The following is a 20690-nucleotide window of genomic DNA, read 5'->3' on the forward strand; positions in this document are numbered from 1 at the left end:
GTCAGGTCGGACAAAAACAATCACCACCCACTCAGATATTTATTTACACAGTTTTGTTTTGGGCTGTTTACATGTGCTCAGCTCTGAAATCAGCGGACGACAGCGTTATTATGTGAAATGTCCCGTTATGGCAGGCAGCATCCGAGCAGTTGATAGTATGACATACTGCTGTGTGGCATAGGAAAAACCCTGTGTCTGTTTGATTAAAACATTGTAAAATCAGCTTATAACCTCTCTCACGCCTGCCGCCTCCACCGCACTGTAGGTAAAGCTCTGCTCTCGACCTCTGTGCTCTGGGATTTTAAATCTCATAAGGATTGCAGGATATATTACAAAAGGTTGAAAAACACTGTGGCTGTGGGCCACTTCTATCCTGAAATACATAACATGTGCTCGTACTCCTGACCCGTACATTCTGCTACAATATTGTCAATAAAACAAACAGAATACTTCACGACTTCAAGACCTTGGACACAAAAAGTGATGGTGATATAAGCCCCACAATAAGAAGTATTCTGTAATAACTTTAGCTAAGAGGAAAAAGGGAGGTTTCTGTGGCGAATTCCTGATTTCATGGCTACCTTAATTGGCCAGAAAAACGACTCTTGAAAGCATCGCCTCCCACGTACAATTAAGTATCCTCTAGAGAGCGACAGCCTCTTGCTGTACAGCATGACTAATCTGACAATGTGGGCAAAACACAGAGACGAGAGATAGGAGTCAAACAACTCACAAGAGCACCTTTGGCATTTACGCTACAAGAGAAAGGGAGAGACAACACAGCGCTTCAACACTCTCCAGCCCTCTAATGGCGTGAGAAAAAAAAACAACCCTACAAACACAGTTAATTGCTCAAAACACTCATCCGGAGTTAAAAAAAGGCTTCATATATTAGAATAATGGATTCATTTCTTCATGTAACAGGTATTTAATTTGATCAAAATTTGAATTTTGGTCCAAATATGGCCTATTTACTTTTCACCTCCATCAGCAAAGCTTAACTAATGGCTTGACAAATGTGGAGACTGATGATGAAACCTATAATGATGAGTAATACTTTAGTTATATCTATAAATCTTGCAAATATATTCATTTTTATGATATAACTTATAAAACTGGTAACTCATGAAAATATTTTTATAGTATCTGTAAAGCACTGCACCTGTTCAATACTAGTAAAAGCTGTTGGATGTAACAGGACTTTAAAAATTAATTTACCAAAACATAAATGGATAATTAAAAAATATATAAAATGTGCATAGAAAGTAAACTCATTTAAATGCTTTTCAGTTTATTTATATCCCCCAAAAAGAAGAAGGGAAAGTCAATCATCTCAGTGTTACTGGTTGACTTCTGTTAATTAATACAAGGCCAGTGTGCCGGTGTAACCCCAGTTTGAATAAAAGCATCTTAATCAGCCTTTTGATGTTTAAAATTCAAATGATCTAACACCAGATTTCCACAACAAAACTATTTGATGTAGACAGTTTATACAATGAAGTCCTCGACTGCCTGCAGCAGTATGTTATGAAACCTACTCAGTCATGATGAGAAGAGACTGGGTGAAAGGGAAACAAAGTGAAGTGAGATTTGTACTTCCTTTATCGAGGTGTTCCAGCATTCCCATAATAAACACCTCAGAGACAGGAAGTGCGTCAGATTCAGGCTCAGAATCACCTTTTTCAGCCGACTACACTGACACCAGTTGTAGCTTGAGCTCTAGTTATTGGTGACTCTGCACACACACTGCAGAAAACAGGAAGATGCAAAGACGGCAAGCTGAAGAAATGTAAAGGCAGGCAAACTCTAAACCATGATTTAAATAATAACAAATGTTTTCTGCTGCTGTTTTTGGATAATATTTCATTAAAAAGGGTAAAAGTTTTCACTTATATGATCAAATGTAAGACCAGACAGTGATTTAAACAAGGAAGGAGGTGCATGTTTCAGGAGGTGCACGCCAGCTCTGTCTGTGCAAATCCAGCTTGAGAGAGAGACATAAATACAGAAGACAGCTTTAAACTCCATCTTCCAGCGCACGAGAGGGGCATGTCGTGGCTTTGCTTAGAAATATATGACACAAATAAAGTCCAGGAAAATGAGAGCTTTCTTTATACTACATATACCTAACAGGCTCTGTGCAGTCTGCTGAACAGATTTCTGTTGGCGAAAGTGCTTAAGAACTTAAATCCTCTCCACACATTACAGTGTTACTGTGCTAGTTTACAAGTGAGATGCCATCCCGGTGATGGCGGACTGTTTACTTTCGCCTACAACCCGGACTTGTTTATAGGTTTCAACCCACAGAGGTCAGTGATGCTATGTTTTCCTCCCTCCTCCTAAAATCTAGAGAGGAGTTACTCCTCAGCAACTGCCAGGAAGCCGACGGCTACGGTCATTTCAAACACATCAGTTACTTTGGCTAAATTACTGAACACGTGGGATCTGCTAAAATGAGACTGACTGTTTCCCTATCTGTCATATTTAAAAATGTTGGCAGCACACGTGACAGATTTGGAGACTGACTCTCTGCCTTAGTCGACTCAACTTGAGACATGACACACGCGCATGACAGTTGGACATCGGGAGCCGTTTTCTGAGAATCAGTCCTGTATTTGAAGGAATCTCGAGCTCTGCTCTAATAAGACACACTGAGCTCTCTCACTTGTGCTCCTTTGGGGAAAGGTTCATCAACAGACACAGGGATGAGACTGTAGAGAGCCCAAGGGGCAAAACAGTGACCACTGAGGCTGAAATGAGCGAACAAAGACAAACAAGGATCTTCTACGCAGCTATCTGGCAGCAGTGTCTATACAGAGCAATTACAGTCCCTTAAGACAACAGACATTTCCCTTTAACTAATTAGGATACAGAGAAAACTTCAGAAAAGTACAGTCAGACTCAGTGGACTATTTGACACAGAGGGAACTTTCACTGAGGTCAATACACAAGTTAAAAGTCAACTCTTCCAGCTTTTCATGCCCCACATCTTACCTGCTGACTCCAGCAGGACGTGGTAATCTGTTCCTCTCTGAGTGGGCGTGTCATCGTCAGGCTCCTGCCTCTCTGACGCCTCGTAACGATCCCAGTTTGACTCCAGTTTCCTCCTGGAGAAAAACTCCCCTCTGTTATCTTCCTCCTGAAAGTTGTCTTCGTCATCTTGATCCTGAAACAGAACACAGCGGGACACACGATGAGCAACATGCGACTCGAGTAATTTTAAATTCATGTCAGGGTTGCTTTTCATATTGTCCTTCCTACAGGTGCGGTGACACCAAACGTATTGCATTTGCTTCCGGGTTGAAAACTGACCCTGTATCTGACTGAACCTTGACAAGCAAAATCTTGTCCAGTGTCCGGTCAGTTTTGAGAGGGATGGGACAGATGTCTCATTCAGGAAATACTGATTGTTTATATTCTTACTTATATAACTGCTAAGGACAGTGACAGAGCTTAATGACAGTAAAAGGTCTGATGAAACTGTATTATTTACAACTTACAGTAATAAAGAGCTGCTATGTGTCTGCTGGCCATGATGACTCCTGTAGGTAACACTTACAACCCCATCCACACTGGTTTTTGGTCTGGTTTTTCCCAACACTATCGGCTAATCATCATCATCATCATAGGCTAATTTAAGCCATTTACAGGGAACATCAGTGAAATGTCTTCCTTCCATAATTCCGAAATTTCCTATTCAAAACATAATGCTGCTAATCCAGCATTACAGACAGAGGGCTGGGAAGCGCTATCATTAAAGAGATCACGACAAAGTGAATTAGCAGATCGTCTAAAGAAGACGAAATTCTGACTTGTCTCATTTTCACTAACTTCAGAAAGTCTAATCTGCATTCTTTGGCTACTGTGACTAAGATTTTCCTATGACAAAAATAACATTTCCACTGACTGTGCTCCACAAAGTACAACTCAAACAGCATTTTGTAAAGTGGTCATTAACACATAGCTCTTATTCATGATTGGTAGCAAAGTCTAACAAAAGGGTCAAGGTAAAAGGCATGTCACACTGTACAACAAAGAACTGGCGTCTGTGCCAAAACAGAACTCATTAAATTTGTCTGAGTCACAGATTTCTTCCTGTTTTGTCCGATAGCTGCACAAACCTTTTAATAATGTTGTCATGGAAACGTGCAACGTGAGCTATGTCAGACTGGCAAAGCTGCGGTTTTGCTCCGTTATTGTGTGTGCCCTGACAAAATTCAAACACACAAAAAAGCAAAAACAGTGCTCTTATTTCTTTCTTTACCCCCAACAATATCATCAAAGACCACATGGTAGCTATGGATGCACCAAAGGAGATTTTTATGATTGCAATCAAGGAGCCCCTATGAACCAAAGGAGATTTTTTTTTTTTGATTGCAATCACAGGGCCCCTATTGTTTCCCTTCTAATTCTGTAGTTACCATGGCAGAAGCATCGACTGACTGAACATCCCAGTGGAAATTATTCTGAACCCTCTGGTGTCATATCTAAAGCCCAGATTGTACAATGACAATGCTGAAGAGCTGCGGGAGACATTTCAGGTGCTTGATCACTAGGATGACACTTGGTTGTTTATGTTTAACTCTGTTGAATCTAACTCTGTACATTAGGACAGAACCTAATTAGGTGCATAATGTATGTGCAGCAGAGACATGTGGATGCAATCCTGATGACATAAACCTCGTTCGTGTGTTTCTCTGGTGAAACAGTTTCAGATGCTGTGCTTCGACCGTTGGCAGAAGTATTGACTTAGCCTAAAGTTAGCTTCCAGGTTATCCACAAAGCAGCGTATTTTGGTGCAAACGAGCTGCAGCACCGGCTGCACGGAAATGAGCGCTAATAAGGCCGAACTGAAGGGGAGGACCTGCTTAGTTTAAAGTTATTGTCCGAGAATATGTGCTTTGTCGAAGTGAGGAAAACTCATAAATGCAACCCAAATTAACTATGTTTTCAGCGCAGTTTGGCAGAACGGGATAACGGGATCGCCCGTGGAATTCAAACCTCACGCTCTCTCACCTGGTACTGAAACTGAGATTCATGGGCGCCTCCCCCGCGTCCACGACCGCGGTAGTGGTCTCTTTTGCCCCGGCCGCGGTGGTGGCCTCCTCGGCCTCTGCCCCGGTGTTCACCGCCAAAACTGTCAGTGTCGTGTCCGCCCCGGCCACCTCTTTTCCAGCTGCCTCTCCTGCCTCTGCTCGGTCTGCCCTCCATTGCTGTCTACTGTGGCCGGACGGTTTAGCATGTTACACCTCATAGCGGCGCCGTGGACTGGGTCCCACACCGAATGGTGTCCCACGACAAAACGGCGTTTGAGTAGTTCCTGGTTTCATTTCGAACAAAAAGATATAATACACAATAAGTATTTGTACACAGGCCTGTGGAGAACGATCAGTTTTACATTTCAGATTTCAGTGTTTGTATTTTATGTTATTATTGTAATGAAAAACAATAATATACATAATACAAATATTCAACCAATATAACACAAAATATAAATTCATTTTATGCCCTGGCTAGGAATAAAAAAGTGAATACATATAACAACAAATACATTAGCTGATAATGTATTTATTTTACACAAATATATAATATGATGAGATTTTTATTCTTATTCTAATTGTGGGACTGCAAGACAGTGACACTGCATTTAAAATTTGAGGCCTATTAAAAAAATAACTGAAATTACAGTCCAGCTTTAATTACTGTTGTCTTCTGAATACAACTGTTCAGTATATTCAGTAGTTGTTGTTATTTCTGTTGTCATATAATGTATTTTATGTTAAGCTGAAATAAGCTGTGGGTAAATAAGTGGGTAATTTCATTCAAATAGCGACATCATTTTAAAAAAGCCGTATGAGATGTGATGTTACCGTTCAAACACATGTCCACTGATGACTAAAAATCACATTTACATACACTGAAAACTGCTAGTTGTGAATGTGAATGCATGTTTTGAAAACAAGAGGGTACATCTACAGGGGTTTATCCTGATATAATAAAAATCTGACCAATAATACTTGTGTGCAGTTGTGTCTCATCACTTTTTTTCTCTTTACTTCAGGAAAAACATTAATTCTACATGGAGCCACAGAGGGGCATTTCATACTGACCTGACACCAGCAGCACATACAACACCATGGATTCTCCAAACAGCACTTTTGGCAACACATCACACGTCCAAGCTGCTCCTCACAGCCTTTGGGAGGTTATAACCATCGCTGCAGTGTCGGCCATTGTCAGCTTGATAACTATAGTTGGTAACGTGCTGGTGATGCTGTCTTTCAAAGTAAACAGCCAGCTGAAGACCGTAAACAACTACTATCTGCTGAGTTTGGCGTTCGCTGACCTCATCATAGGAGTGCTCTCCATGAACTTGTACACCACATATATACTGATGGGTTACTGGTCCTTGGGGAACCTAGCATGCGATCTCTGGCTTGCAGTGGATTACGTAGCCAGCAATGCCTCAGTTATGAACTTACTTGTCATCAGCTTTGACAGGTACTTCTCCATCACAAGGCCGCTGACTTACAGGGCAAAGAGGACTCCAAAGAGAGCTGCCATCATGATAGGCCTTGCATGGCTGGTGTCTTTTGTCCTCTGGGCGCCACCCATTCTGTGCTGGCAGTACTTTGTAGGAGAGAGAAAAGTGCCTCTGGACCAGTGCCAGATCCAGTTTTTAACTGAGCCTGTGATCACATTTGGGACAGCCATTGCTGCTTTCTACATCCCAGTCTCTGTTATGACTATCCTGTACTGTAGGATCTACAAGGAGACACAGAAACGGACCAAAGATCTGGCAGAGCTTCAAGGGCTTGCAACAGAAAATGTTCCAGAGGGGACTAAACCACAGAAAACTATTATTCACTCTTGCTTTCATTTCACCAGAGAGAGGAGAGACCGGAGTCAGGCCTCCTGGTCCTCATCTAACCAAAGTAACGCCACAAAGACCACCACTAGGTCAGACGAGGCCTGGGTGAAAACAGACCAGATCACTTCCTTTAACAGCTACACCTCATCCGAGGAGGAGGAGCACCATGTTTCAATAGAAACCCCAGAGGGATCTTTCAAAGAGCAAGGTAGTGGGCAAAGTAATAAGAATGGTCAGGTGAGTGATTACACAGAAGATCGGTATTTTTCCACTCCTCAAAAAAAGCCCAGTAAAAAGTGCATCTCTTATAAGTTCAAACCTGGCTCAAAGGGTAAAAATGGAAATCCTCCACCTGCAGCGCCCTGCCCGTCAGAGGCAGAGCAGCCTGCCAAAAATGCCTCCCCCTCCTCCTCCTCCACCACCTCCAAGCCCATGGACCCTGCCCTGAAGAACCAGATCACCAAGAGGAAGAGGATGGTGCTGGTGAAGGAGAAGAAGGCAGCCCAGACTCTCAGTGCAATCCTCCTGGCCTTCATCCTCACATGGACGCCATACAACATCATGGTGCTCATCTCCACTTTCTGCACCGAGTGCATCCCTACGTCCCTCTGGCATCTGGGCTACTGGCTGTGCTACGTCAACAGCACCATCAACCCCATGTGCTACGCCCTCTGCAACAAGACCTTCCAGAAGACCTTCCGCATGCTTCTGCTCTGCCAGTGGAGGAGGAGGAGGAGAGGCGAGGACAAGCTGTACTGGTGTGGACAAAACCCAAACGTCAACAATAAAATGACTTGATGCCATATCATAACAGACTTTTTCCTACTTGTGGATTTTCTTGATATATGCTATAGTTAGTGGTCATCTTCAGCATGAAGTGCTGCATGTGATTTCGGTGTTAAAGTACATGTTGGTGGAAAATGTGCTGAGCCTGATGCAGCACTTAAACTGCTGTGCTGGACTATTACAGAAAAGAAACCTTGTGAAGGTGGCTACATATTCTTACAATGGTTAAGGAACAGGTTCAGATTATTTCAAGTCTATTTTTAAAAGGGAACTCTTTCAAAGTACTTCTGCACAAGTAAAAAAAAACTGTAGCTATGAGGCCTTTTGTGGTTCCAGCTGAGTGAAGTTTGATAAATCTCTTTCAATACAACACATGAACATCTATATGTACACTGAAAGAGTTACTGGTTGCTGTAATCATTCCTCTCCATACTCGCCATGAAGCAATCCCGTCCTAACATGACTGCAGTGTTGGAGATCAGGGTTCAAATCTACAGTCCTTGTTATGTGCAAAAATACATTTTAAAGATAAGCCAAAGATAATATGAGGCATCTATTTTTCTGATTTTTGCAGACGTTAAGCAACAAACCATAATACATAAAACAGAATATAACATCAAGTTATCTAAATATTAAACACATACAGCATATGAAATAACATTTAACTCTGCTTGGTCTCAAAAAAGCAAGTGCAGACTTTGCCTGAACTTTACAATGCATTATTGCACAGAATGAGGACTGTTATTTTGTCCCCCAACTCCTACTTGGGAGTAATGCTATGAAGGAAGCACTTCAGGGTTAATGTGGACAGGAAGAATGATTACAGGGACTAATAACAACATACTTTTAATGCACATATTGTATGAGCAAAATCTCTGAACCTGTCCTTTAAACCTCATCTAATCCTCCTTTATTCTAATGCTCCATTTGCACTGTATATAAAGGACATAACATAGGCTTACACATTCAAAAGAAAGTATAAATAACACATTTCACCAATTCTGTTTGATTTTACACCTCACAAAAGGTAAATGTAAATTTCTTAGTCTCTCTGATATATCATTGTTTTGTGAATGTTTTTTCTTGTTTTCTTTCTTGGCTCTTGTTATCAATATTTGACCTTATGTTCAAGGGCTAATCTGTACATTTCTGTGCATTTACTGCTTTAGTTTCACAGTGGTAATATGACATGTGAGATTATTTATGGATCACAACTCTATACTTGTCAATATTCATATTATTGTAAAAAAAAAAGAAAAAAAAAGAAAGAAAAAAACTTGAATTGGAAGCCTGATTACCACCATGTCGCTCTGATGGATGAGTGATGCTGATGTAAATTACTGCACTTTTATGTTGTAATGTCAAATGTATCTCCCAAACTTTGTGCCTTTTGTTCTGCTCAGAGGCAAAAGTGCTTTGTGAATGAATCTGTGCTCGTTGTCCGTCTGTACAATTTTGTGAAAGTGAGTCTGTGTGTACTGATCAGAACAGTGAAATACAAATTCAAAGGCAGAATTATCCTTTCTTCTACATGAACATTTTCAGCATCAAATGCGCTGATCTGATTTGATTTTTTTTTTCCTGAGGAAATCATTACCCTTTCCAATAGTTGGCTAATAAAAGTAACGTGCCATGGATAACATGACTGTTCCCACACTAAATCTGAGATCGCTTTGGTTCCAAGACTGCATGTTTAGCGTAGACATTTTGTATTTTAACAGTCTCCTCAGTCTAACGTACCTCTATTACTAAAGGACAAGGCTGGTGACATCCTTTTATCTTATTGTCAACAAATCCCATGAAAAGACCACACCAATGAATTGATCCGTGCCATAGACCAAAAACTATTAAAAACAGCTCCACATCAATAGTCCTTGTGCCTTAAATACGCTCTACAGCACTGAATCCACAGTACAAAACAGTCCCCAAGCAACATGGGCTAAGAGCCGCAGACAGGCTAGGGAAGTTGGAAATACTGAGACGTGCATCGTTGATTTTCATGGGATATGTTGACCAAAGGAAAACTGTAGAATGTCGCCAGTCTTATCTGTCAAACCTGACATTTCTTTTTGCCTAATCACTGAGGTTTTAGAAACGATGTCATCTTTACATACGTCGCCTACCACTGCAACTTTAAAATGTCACACTTGGTATTCACAATGACTTATCTTTAACTAAGGACATTCATCACAGACACATTTTATTGTGTGTTTGATACTGACTTTACCGTCTGCTTTATTAAAAGTAAAGCCACTTACACTCTGAATATCTTGAAAGCAACCACACAGCTCTATCACTCTTTGACCTGCCAGTAATTATCATTTAAATTTATACACCCCAGGCACGTATGTACTGTATGTGAATTCTGGCGATACAGTACTCCACACAGTCGTTCAAGAAATGAGAAGGCCATGTGCTCACTTTCAAACAAATAAGATGGTCCGAAGTAAAAACAAAGTTGTTATATAACCATTGCAATTTATTTATCTAGGCTTTTAAATAAGAATTTATCAGTCTTAAAATTCAATTCTTCTTCATTCACAGTCGTATTACTGAAATTGAAAAAACAAGAAAATCTCTGAGTATTTATATATGTTCTCTTTCAGGTAGTGGAATTAGCAGCAGTGGAAAAATGCACACCGGAGGGTTAGCACAGAAAAGATTGATGAGTAGTAGAGCGACTTGTACAAAGTATAGAGCAAATGAAGAATTACAGCTTTTGAAGAGTTTTCTATCAGTGCAGTAAGAAAAAAAAAATTGTAAATTTGCTCAGTTTCCAATAGGATAATAGAAATTAAGATGTGCTCAAAACATCTATTAATAAAGAAAACTGTACAATAAACCCAGAGGGAAAATGACACTTAAAAATCTTGCTTCCATGGCATAACTCGTGCTTCTTTAGGCAGACTGAGGAGGTGTGTATAGTAAAGTACTACCTCCTCTTGGCAGCTGGCCTGGTGCCCTTGCTGCTGCCACCTGCCTTGCTGGAGCCCTTGGAGCCAGAAAAGAGCTTGGTCATGAGCTCAGAGACGTCTGGAAGCTCAGGGTTGGGGTTCAGCATGTTCATGGACTGCTCCATTTCCTGTGAAGACAGCAGTGGAATGGAAATCCTCACCGATTTTAAAAATCCTTCACATAAAGGATTACACTGTGTTATAATTTTATCACACTTCAAGATAAGACAATAAAATGGTGTCAAGAAATTAATGCGTAAGAAATTAATAAGTATTCCTTTGGATACTAACATTTAAATCAAAGGAACATGTGATGTATAGCGTCACTAAATAAATCCTTATTGAACTGATCAGAATGCATCCAATTCAACTCAAAGACACTGCCTGATCAACTCAATGTATGTACAATATTTCTGAGATAACACTTTGGGCTATTAAGGATTCTTTACCTTTCTCATCTCCGGGTCATTGGTGTTGACCACTTTGGGCAGCAAAACAATGATCAGCAGAGGCAGAACCATCATCATAACCTGCAGGAGCAACATGTACGTTAAATTTAAAGAGGACGTGGTCTGGATTCTGAAACATAGTAAACTATTCTCACCAACACACTATACAGTTAACTAAGGATGAACATATCTGCTAAGGATGTTTCTGAACAGGAAGACAACAGTTGCACTTCCGCATGTACGCATGTTTACACAACTCCATCAGTGCTTTTACCATTGGGTTCATAAGGAAGTCTGTCCAGCCCCAGGTCTCCCTCTTCATGAAGTAGCTATGAGGGCCACTAGCCCTGATTTGGAGAGGATATGGTTGACGAATCACTTCTGAAGTCTTGATGTAATTCACAAGGCGTGCCCTGTGAAATGACACATGGTTACTTTAGTGGTTTCTTTTTGACATGATGCTGAATTAATATACAAGGCTGACTCAACATGAAACCACTGTATGCACCTTTGAATCTTCTCACAACAGTTAAGTCTTACCTCATTTTGCCCTTGGATGTGATATCAACGCGCACTGGTTCAAATCTATAGGTTGGGGTGACAACTTCCACAACGTAAGATCCTGAGGGGACGTCATTCACAGCAAAACTTCCATCAGTTCTGTAACAAGACAATGTAACAAGATTACTTCAACCGTTTTGTTCTCCAGGCCTGTCAGTGCTCATGTAGGCTTGAACATATTGGTTTTAGCTGGATAAAGTGTTCAGGCACTTCCTCAGAAGAGAAAACAAACCCTAAAAGGTTTGGACACTTTCCGTTTCCTAAGAATCACTGTCAAAAGACCAAATCTCAAGTGTTACTACAGTAAATTTCAATTCAATTTTATTTATATAACGCCAAATCATAACAGAAGTTATCTCAAGGCACTTTCCATATAGAGCAGGTCTAGACCATACTCTTTATAAAATTATCCACAGAGACCCAACATTTCCCCCAAGAGCGACAGCAGTAAGGAAAAACCCTCTTTCAACAGGTAGAAACCTTGAACAGAATTCAACAGATTTTATTGTTACCAAAGGGAAATTTGGTTTCACAGGGTGAGCATTATGCATTATATGGTCACTACTGCAACACCTTATGTCTGTGCGAGGGATTAGGATATCTGTGTGTGGCCTGAAGGGGCTATAGAAAGAGGAGAATTATACACGCGGTTGTCAGTTTATTAAGAACGTCTAGATAAATGTAATGCGGTCTAATACAGCAGTCCTGCTGGAAATCCGCTTTTAATGAAAGTAATAATATTTAATAATAAGTATAATAATAATAAGTCTTTGTTGAAACTGTGGTAAGGAGGTGTTGATTCAGTTCTCATTATTTTGGAGGATGCTATTTGTGGTGCTGTTTAACTGCATTGCATTATGTTGACAGGTGTTTCTATTATTCTGTCCGCCCCATTCAGCTCAATGACGGTAAGCTTAACAACAGACACACCTCGCTGTATAACGCAATACAATTCAACAACATAACAAACTGCAGCCTCCAATCCAATCAAGCCAATGATCTCACAGTTAAATCAACTCTTCTAACAGTTTCAACAAAACCCAAACATAGAAACCTTCACGAAAGTAGGGCTGATGGCAGGACTTTTGTATGAGACTGCATTAGTGTTAGCTAGGTAGTGCAACTAATAAACTGAAAACTGGCCAATGCTTTTTTGCTCCTCTTTATCTATTTATTCACGTCTCCATTGTTTTATATTGAGTACTTTGTATGGCCTTTGCCACCTCAAATCAAGCAATTTCCATCCTAGAATAATAAAGTTTAACTTAATTTGAAAAGGCACACCACGTATCATTCTGGCAGCATGACTGTTCTGTAGGGAATGTTTAATTTGACTGCATCACTATGTCTCTACAGGCACAGACACATCCCATGTGGCCGAGGTTTGTTTTGGTTACAGATATTACGAAATTAGAGGCCTGCGTTTGTTGTGAAATTAAAAGCTAAACTCCGTGACAGGTCGGCAATGAAGAAGCAGTCACGTTGCTGTCCCAGTTGGCATGAATTATATTCCCTGTTATTACGCTGTTAATTAATTAGGACAGTAAGGACCTGCCATCTGCCAACAGCGGCAACAGTTCAACCAACCGTTTAGGCTAGCTGGCTATGCTAATGCTACATAGCCTCGCTAGCAGGCTAGCTAGCTAGCAGGTATAACCGTGGGCCGTTTCTTACCTCAAAAACCCCACGTATTCTTCACCTTCCACCAGGATTCTGGCCGTGGAGACCCAGTCTTGTGTTTTTATCCCCGGAACTATCGCTCTTCCCTCGATTTTGAAGCGATCTCCGTTCGGCTGTGTCGCTATACCTGAGCCAGGCCCCGTTTCCATGTCAGCGAAACCCGACGCCACGACGACCGCAGCCTGAACGAAAACCCACAACAGCGGTATCCTTTCCGTGTGCAACATATTATCTATCTTTACAAAAGTAAAATGTGCTCTAACTTTTTGTGCGTCAACATATATTGAACAGCAGCTTGGAGAAGGAGCGGACGAGTCAGCGCATCAGCTGTCTCTGCGGAGAATGACGTAAAAAAAAACTCTAAAACTTTATTGTACAAACAGACAATCACACTCCACTCGTTCGTGTATCCGTTGTACGTTGTCATACGGACACACTTTATTTTCAACGTAAAAATCCCAAATTTAATTTTATTGCAAATGGGTGATTTACACGAGAAAAATATGCACAAATGTGGTTTCTCTAAAAATACACGTTCAAGATTTTGAGACCGGTTTAACATGTTTTTTTTCTTTTTGTGCTGAAGGGAAACAGGTAATTTAGCTTGATTAATAAAGTTTTGACAAAAAAGTACGACTGCAAATCCTGTGCTGCAAACACGGAAAGCCGAAAAACTTGCTTGGCCACTTTAGAGGACTTAAGATCAATTTGGAATAGCAGTTATATGTGTTTACTTTATTGTCTCTTTTATGTCATAACTATTTTATTTAGCAACATTTAAATGAATAACAGTCCCAATATCTAAAAATGTTTCTAAACCTCTCTTGACAGGTTTAATGTCTCCTGCAAAATAACAGCACATTATTTTAAATTATCTGTTTAAAAAAAAATACAACAGAATAAAAAGAATATAAAAGAATCCAGTTTGATTTTTATCAAATTTATTTAAAAGAAGATTAAAAGAATCACTTGTTTTTACAGTTTACATCATACAGTCAAATATCATATGAAGAGGCAAAATGAAAAGAAGCTCTAATAACTTAAGACTGTTGCAGATTCAAGTTCCTGATTCCGGAGAACCCAGGCGCAAAACATCAAAACAGCGGAGCATTCATTACATCCACAAGTGCATTTGCATTCCATGGCAAAGAGTGGTGTAGTGAGAGACAAAGAGCTTGGCACTTCATAGAGCGACGTTACACTCAGTCTCATGGAGGTCCACTAAATATGCCCCTTCACAAGACGGTCCACTTCAATGTGAAGCAGTCATTTGCTGTTTTTTTTTTTTTTTGCAGAAAGGCTCTTAGAGCCCTCCTTAGGAGTCTCCAGCTCTCACTGAGGGAGTTGTCTGAATTATCAAGTTCAGTCCCAGTAAGAGGTTTGAGTTTAAGTGGCAGAATGAACCAGTCCATTTCTGTGGCATCATTATCAGTTCGAAACACAGCCATGATCCGCCAGTAGTGGTCACATCCTCATAGTGCCGCACCGACAACTGTCAGGGCAGCTGTGATAGATAAGCCTCAATGGCCTGCAACATGAAGGGAAGATAACACATTAGTTCTTGTCACAGTCAGTGAAACATCCTGTATGTGTTAAATAATCTTTGTTTTTACATATTATCAACACAATGAATAAATCACAGGGCTCTTAAAACACAAGATGGTGTATTATTTGTACACTGAACCATGAATAAAAACAGTGGAAATTTGACTTTTTGCAAACTATTACTTAAAACCTAGAATTCAGTAAATTAATTTCCTCACGAAATTACTGTGAGACCATAATACTCCTTTGTAGTCTGATGTATTTCAGCATGAAAGAAAATGTGAGGATGGAAACAAATGAACCACAATACAGACTCTCAACTCATGGTAGCTCATGGTGGCCCTTGAGTTTTTTTTTAGGATGGGAGTGGTTGGCTGTATCCACCCAAAATCAACAGAGAGCAGAAAATAAACAGCAGGAGGACTTGTACAGTCCAGTGAAATAGTTATGTGATGAATATCTGTGTCACTATGTCCATATAAAAACTTTTTCAAGGTTGTGTGGATTCAGTTCTAGTGCAGTTATTTCATTTATTTTTTGACCACAGCAGAACAAGCACTTTTCATTTCATGAAGCCTAAGAGTAAGTAACCCAGACAAAGCTTGGCACTGAACATTTCATAGTTTAAAGATTCCAAATGCCAATTTAAAACTTTTTTCTGTAACTCCTCCACTTGACAAATCTTTTTCAGCTACTGTATCATTGCCTCCTTCTCACCTTTGCCAGTTCTCCTGTTGATCCGGGAACCAAACATAACCGGGCTCCTTCCTTCCACAAGTCCTTCAGCCGCTGCTTCATGACTTCAATATTCCTGTAATAAATGTACAATAATTACACTGAGTGCAGCAAGTGTGAAAATAGCTGTAACTACCCTTTAAGTGTTGCCTGGTTCAAGGAGGGACCATTTGTTTGTATTTGAGCATGCAGTACCCACCTGTCTTCTGAACAACTGTCCCGCAGTCTTTTCTCATTCTTTGAAAGTTCTGGCCACCATTTCCTGATGACGGATTGAACCCAGTGTAAACCCACCACTATGTGTCTGTACAAAGCAGACAAATCAGATCAGCCGGTTAAATATTATCATATAATATTTAGAAGTGCTAAATCAAAGTCTGCTGTTTAGGTCTTGAAGACATTTCGCCACTGAAGAGGTTTCATAAGTTCTCAGTTCAACTCATTAGTTATTCATCAGAAAGGTTGAAAACTTTAGATGAGTTGTGCATCATCTTCAAGACTAAAACAGCAAACCCAGATGCTTTAATCTCAGTATTTCTAATCTTTGATGTAATGTCTCAAAGAGAGACAGAAATCATTAAACATATGCCATTCCTCAGCGCCACTTACTCTTCGTATTTACTGGCAAGAATCACTTTGACTTGGGGCAGGAGGTCAACACAGCAGCCAAGTGACAAACATGGTGCTTCAGTCTGAAGACTGATGAGACACAAAAAATGAAAAAATAAGCAAGAGAGCTGTGCATTGGTAACATGGGCAGACAGAGAAAAGCAGACGGCAAAGTGTGTTCAAACTGTCTGAATAGGTGAATTCCGCCTCTTAGACATTGGATAAAAAAAGATTAAAAACAGCAGATATTAAACATCCAGGCAAGATGACAGGAAGTTACAGGAATGAGGATGCAACTTGTAAATTATAACTTAAACACGTGTGTGGCTTAGAGTTTATTCAATTCTTTAAATATAAAGTTAGGTTAGTTTTGCTTTTAAGTTGTTTCCATCCATGCGAAACTGATTTCAGAGTGTAAGCTTTTCTTTATTTATCTATAAGCTAAATACATGTGGATACAAACGGTAGGCCATGGAGGACTTTACCAGGCTTCACTGTCCAATAAACTATGAGCTTGTAACTTCATTGATTTTTGGCCTATTGTGCAGATTAAGTGTATTTTAAGTGGTCTATGTTTACATGACGGTCATTTACAAAAACATCACTTGGACTATGATGCTACATGTTCTTATTAAATGCACATGCAAAAGGAAAAACACCCAGAAGAGACTCACTTGTTTGTTAAGACAGGTAAGCAGTCAAGCAGCACTCCTGTGTCTTGAATTCTGGGAAACCAAAGACAAGATTAAAAATGAAGAGTGTTCAACTGACAGGTGAACAAACATTACCAAAATGCAGTATTAACTGTCACTGTTTTACCTTATTAAGTAGGCCACTAATTCACTGGCATTTCTTCGCCATAGCGTTAGAGCTACTTTTAGTCGTAGATTCCTTCCAAAAAGGACGTGAGTCATAGCTTCATGGTCCTTTGACAGCTGTACAAAAAAGACAAACAATGCACAAAGGGAATTCAGTACACAACAAATGAGTTTTTACTACAACAGAAAAGCAGTAAGGTGCACATTTTCACAAGCAATAGTTTCAAGTCTGACTCTCACCTCAGTAAAGTCGCTGTACTTGGAGCTGGCCCCTGCCATCTTGGAGGCCTCTGCAGAGTTTACAGGGAGCCCGCAGTTGTCATTGTAGTGAATGCCCCGCACATCATCGGAGCACGTCAGCTCATTTTCTTTGTTGGCCATGCCGGGGTCACAGGCACGGCCTACATCTGATGTTCTGCGGTGCAGCTTTAAGCCCACCTCCACCAGTGGATAACCCTTCCTCTTGCAAGATGACAATCGCTTCACTGTGCCGGGACTGCGTACTCCGTAATGAACTTGAAATCTGCCAAGAGGGAAATCAAGATGGATTAGATGCAAAGCCGTCTTATTTTGGCAAACCATAAAATGCAAAGCCACAGACATGGTGAAAATGGTTATGAAAAGGTGCCTGAAAGGTCCAGTGACTGAGAGGGATGATCTGTGGGACACAGACAGTGAGTGATCATAATTAGATTAATCCCAAGATGTGGATCAGAGACTCACCTTTCTTTATCTAATTCTTCCTTATTTATAATATCCACCTAAAACAAAAGGATAGGGGATGAGGCCACTACTACAAGCTCTACCACTACAATACCACTGAACTGTACTTACAGTGACCAGGATTTAAGAGACAATTATTTACACAATAAGTTGTGGTTATTTGCTTTCATATCTCCATACCTGCTTCATGTTCTTTTCAACAGAAATGTGCTGACAGGATCACAGAAAGCCATTGGACTTATTCCAGTTGACCTTAAAGACTTCTCGATGCCGGACATGCTTACCAGCTGCCATAATAAGGGACACTGTTGGACAAACAATTGTGGGACAAGAGTTGGTCAAGAGAAGCAACAGATGCCGTAGTCTCTTTTCATGAGCTAACTAACTAACAGATTGGATTGCAATATGCAGCGTGTGATCTGAGATGCAGCAGTGTGGTTAGCAAAGACCAACAGCAAACATTCAAATGAGATAAACAAAAGAAAAAACGGTACATTGTAGATACAAAGGCGTTGGCTGCTGCGATACAAGCACTGGCGTTAGCTAGCTAAGCTGCAACAAAAGTCACAAATGTCACTACAAGTGGTTCAAAATTAAGGTAGTATGTTATATGTCCTACTATAAACGAGACACTCGAGGTTTAGAGAAGCGCTATGGTGCATTTCGTTACGTCTCTTGGCTCATATTCCTACAGGTAGCATTAACTGTTAGCTTTTAGCTCAACTATCAAGGATACACGGCGACGTAGAGAGTAACCAGCTGGGCCGCTAATGGAACCTAGCTAGCTAGCTAGCTATCCTTCCAACTATGGGAACATATGGCTTCACAAGTGGCAGTTCGGACATTACTTCCACCATTTAAACACTAAAGTTAAATACCAACCGATTCATTCTATCAAGTTTCTTGAGGTCTACTCAGGTATGTAAATCCGAAACGTGACAAACTGGTTAAAGTCAAGCGCAACTCCTCTCTGTGCAGGTTCGCTAGCGTTACAGAGTTTTACCATTCAAATGAATACACCGCCGGTGGGTGAGGATTGTGGGATTGATTTCGGCTTAGAAAAGTTGTGGTTTTAGCGACGACTGCTGGACATTACGAAATTTAAAAATCCTAGTGTGCCATGGCGCCATCCAGTGTGTGCAGTCTGTAATAAACCAGAGAAGCATGCTATGCGTTGCCTAGTCTCTAGGTGTGCAGTAGTATTTTAATCTGGGAAAATAAACCATGACACCAAGTGGAGCACGAAGGGAAGATGGTTCCTACTGAAGATATATTTTTCTTTTTCTTTTCTTTTCTTTTTTTTGTTTTATTTTGCAAACATTTAGGCATGTTAATTTGCAAGTATACTTGTGGTCTGTTGACTCCCACCTGTTCAGCCACCCTCTCACTCAAAATGAATTACTGAAAGACATTTGCTGATGCAGATCTGCAGCTATTTGTATGTCAAAGCATGTGCATACATGCAACACAGAAATACCACTTTTTTCTTTTCTTTTTTTTTAGTAGTGAAATGTTAAAGAGGCTCAACCACAGCCCCTTGCCTCAGATTCAACTCATTCCATCTTATCTCAAGTTCTTTATGGAGTGAAGGTTGTTCATCACCACAGATGTCTGGAGTACACCCTGGATCCTGCACTTTTACTTTCAAGATGCCTTTCACAATATCTTTCATTTTACAAGGCTGAGTGAGTGGCTGGGGCTGCTCTGTTATGTTTCTAAGGAGGAAAATGTCTTGGCATGTCTTAGGTACACTGAAACCCTTAGCAGGCAATGTAAACGCCAAAAAACACAAAGCAATTCTGAGTGATTGCCATCATCAGCTTTTCTGTCCTGATGGAGGTGGAATTTTCTCTGGATGATATTGTCTCTTCAGGCTTTGAGTGGTCATTGAAAGGGTGGATGAAAATGAAAACAATGTCCCGGAGTGACAACGGAAACAGCTCTACAATTACAAACCGAACTACTGAAAGACAGGATTTTCTCTAGAAAATATCTTGGTGTTGTCTTGGTTGTGAATCCATGCCAAGGCTTGTTGATGGACCTTAGAGCAGTCCAAAATGCAATTAAAAAAACTTAATGGTGTTTCCTTTATTTTGGCAGTTACCTGACAGTACCTTTGTTCAAAATTGTGGCTGTCTCTTTCCTTAGACACAGCCATAAAAATGAAAATGCCTGATGGCTGTTTCTGTTTATCATGCCCAAGAATCGGAGTGCAGCTGCATGTACCAACCCAAACATACCAATTCTTGGATTTACAAATAAACCCAAGAGAAATTCAACTCATCATGCTGTTGGTGTATATGAACACCGTCCAAACAAAATGTTCCAGTTGTTTGATGGAAGCATAATTGGATTTTGGTAAATCTTTGGTACATTTATAGTGTGGTGGTAGTCTGAAGAATTTAAATCACATTTAATGCTCTGGATCAAAACAACACTGCTTTTATAGGCATGTTACAAAATATTCTGACTCCAAGAGTAAGATCAGTCTGGAGTCAGAGGTTAACATTTAAATATGTATGTATGTATGTATGTATGTATGTATGTATTATGTATGTGGCATACCCAGTGGAAACTCTAGAAATAGGAGTGACTGAACCAATAATAATAATACATGCTCATTTGAACAAGAATTCGAATTAACTACATCATTATTTAACAATACAATACAGATAAACTAGGAAACTAGGCTTTAAATCAGGTTCAAATAAAATGATAAATGGATAAGACTAAACACAACAGATAAAACAGGCTGTGTGCATGTATATGTTTATATATGTGTTTGTTGAATATGACTGTGTATGTACTGATATATGGGAACAAGATACAGCAGAGTAGTGTGAGAAACCTCGATTTCTTTTGAAGTAATGCAGATTCAGAGCAACAGGCCTTGTATACTTTTTCTTTTTTTTTATCAAAAATGAAAAGAATTTGGTTTTAACAATAAGAGACAGAATAA

At 40.1% G+C, this 20690-nt stretch overlaps 4 protein-coding genes across 5 annotated transcripts in view; 1 reads left to right on the forward strand and 3 right to left on the reverse strand.

Annotated features, from left to right (window-relative positions):
• Positions 1 to 5238, reverse strand: part of aven (apoptosis, caspase activation inhibitor) — a 27258-nt gene extending 22020 nt beyond the window's left edge. For both annotated transcript variants that reach the window (XM_041064037.1, XM_041064036.1), the window contains exons 1-2: positions 5017 to 5238; positions 2995 to 3166 (exon numbers count right to left, since the gene is read on the reverse strand). In XM_041064037.1, the coding sequence (XP_040919971.1) occupies positions 2995 to 3166; positions 5017 to 5211 (367 nt within the window). In that variant the 5' untranslated portion in view covers positions 5212 to 5238. The remainder of the gene's footprint in view (positions 1 to 2994; positions 3167 to 5016) is intronic.
• An 898-nt stretch (positions 5239 to 6136) lies between these two features.
• chrm5b (cholinergic receptor, muscarinic 5b) lies at positions 6137 to 7669 on the forward strand. Its single transcript, XM_041064956.1, has one exon. It carries the CDS (start codon positions 6137 to 6139, stop codon positions 7667 to 7669), a length of 1533 nt encoding a protein of 510 aa, XP_040920890.1.
• Positions 7670 to 9136: 1467 nt separating this feature from the next.
• On the reverse strand, positions 9137 to 13640 carry emc7b (ER membrane protein complex subunit 7b). Its single transcript, XM_041064038.1, has 5 exons — positions 13296 to 13640; positions 11601 to 11720; positions 11335 to 11473; positions 11061 to 11141; positions 9137 to 10739 (listed from the first exon to the last, which is right to left on the reverse strand). The coding sequence occupies exons 1-5, from the start codon at positions 13526 to 13528 to the stop codon at positions 10590 to 10592; spliced, it is 723 nt and encodes a 240-aa protein (XP_040919972.1). The 5' UTR covers positions 13529 to 13640; the 3' UTR covers positions 9137 to 10589.
• A 905-nt stretch (positions 13641 to 14545) lies between these two features.
• On the reverse strand, positions 14546 to 18743 carry katnbl1 (katanin p80 subunit B-like 1). The gene is made up of 10 exons (XM_041063757.1): positions 18614 to 18743; positions 17912 to 18036; positions 17732 to 17769; positions 17249 to 17531; positions 17010 to 17125; positions 16865 to 16915; positions 16191 to 16280; positions 15781 to 15885; positions 15564 to 15657; positions 14546 to 14829 (listed from the first exon to the last, which is right to left on the reverse strand). The coding sequence occupies exons 2-10, from the start codon at positions 17918 to 17920 to the stop codon at positions 14797 to 14799; spliced, it is 819 nt and encodes a 272-aa protein (XP_040919691.1). The 5' UTR covers positions 17921 to 18036; positions 18614 to 18743; the 3' UTR covers positions 14546 to 14796.
• Positions 18744 to 20690: the final 1947 nt, after the last annotated feature.

The sequence above is a fragment of the Toxotes jaculatrix genome, chromosome 19, assembly GCF_017976425.1.
Source record: "Toxotes jaculatrix isolate fToxJac2 chromosome 19, fToxJac2.pri, whole genome shotgun sequence".
Classification (NCBI taxonomy): Eukaryota; Metazoa; Chordata; class Actinopteri; family Toxotidae; genus Toxotes; species Toxotes jaculatrix.

Bases quoted from the DNA above. Each gene is read 5' to 3' on its own strand.
- chrm5b (XM_041064956.1), top strand. From the start codon at position 6,137: ATGGATTCTCCAAACAGCACTTTTGGCAACACATCACACGTCCAAGCT.
- emc7b (XM_041064038.1), bottom strand. From the start codon at position 13,528: ATGTTGCACACGGAAAGGATACCGCTGTTGTGGGTTTTCGTTCAGGCT. The intron at 11,721-13,295 runs GTAAGAAACGGC...GTCTTGTTACAG, and splicing joins GAATACGTGGGGTTTTTGAG to AACTGATGGAAGTTTTGCTG. The intron at 10,740-11,060 runs GTAAAGAATCCT...CTGTCTTCACAG, and splicing joins ATGACCCGGAGATGAGAAAG to GAAATGGAGCAGTCCATGAA.
- katnbl1 (XM_041063757.1), bottom strand. The intron at 16,916-17,009 runs GTAAAACAGTGA...TTGGTTTCCCAG, and splicing joins TTAGTGGCCTACTTAATAAG to AATTCAAGACACAGGAGTGC. The intron at 15,886-16,190 runs GTAAGTGGCGCT...TGCTTTGTACAG, and splicing joins CTTGCCAGTAAATACGAAGA to ACACATAGTGGTGGGTTTAC.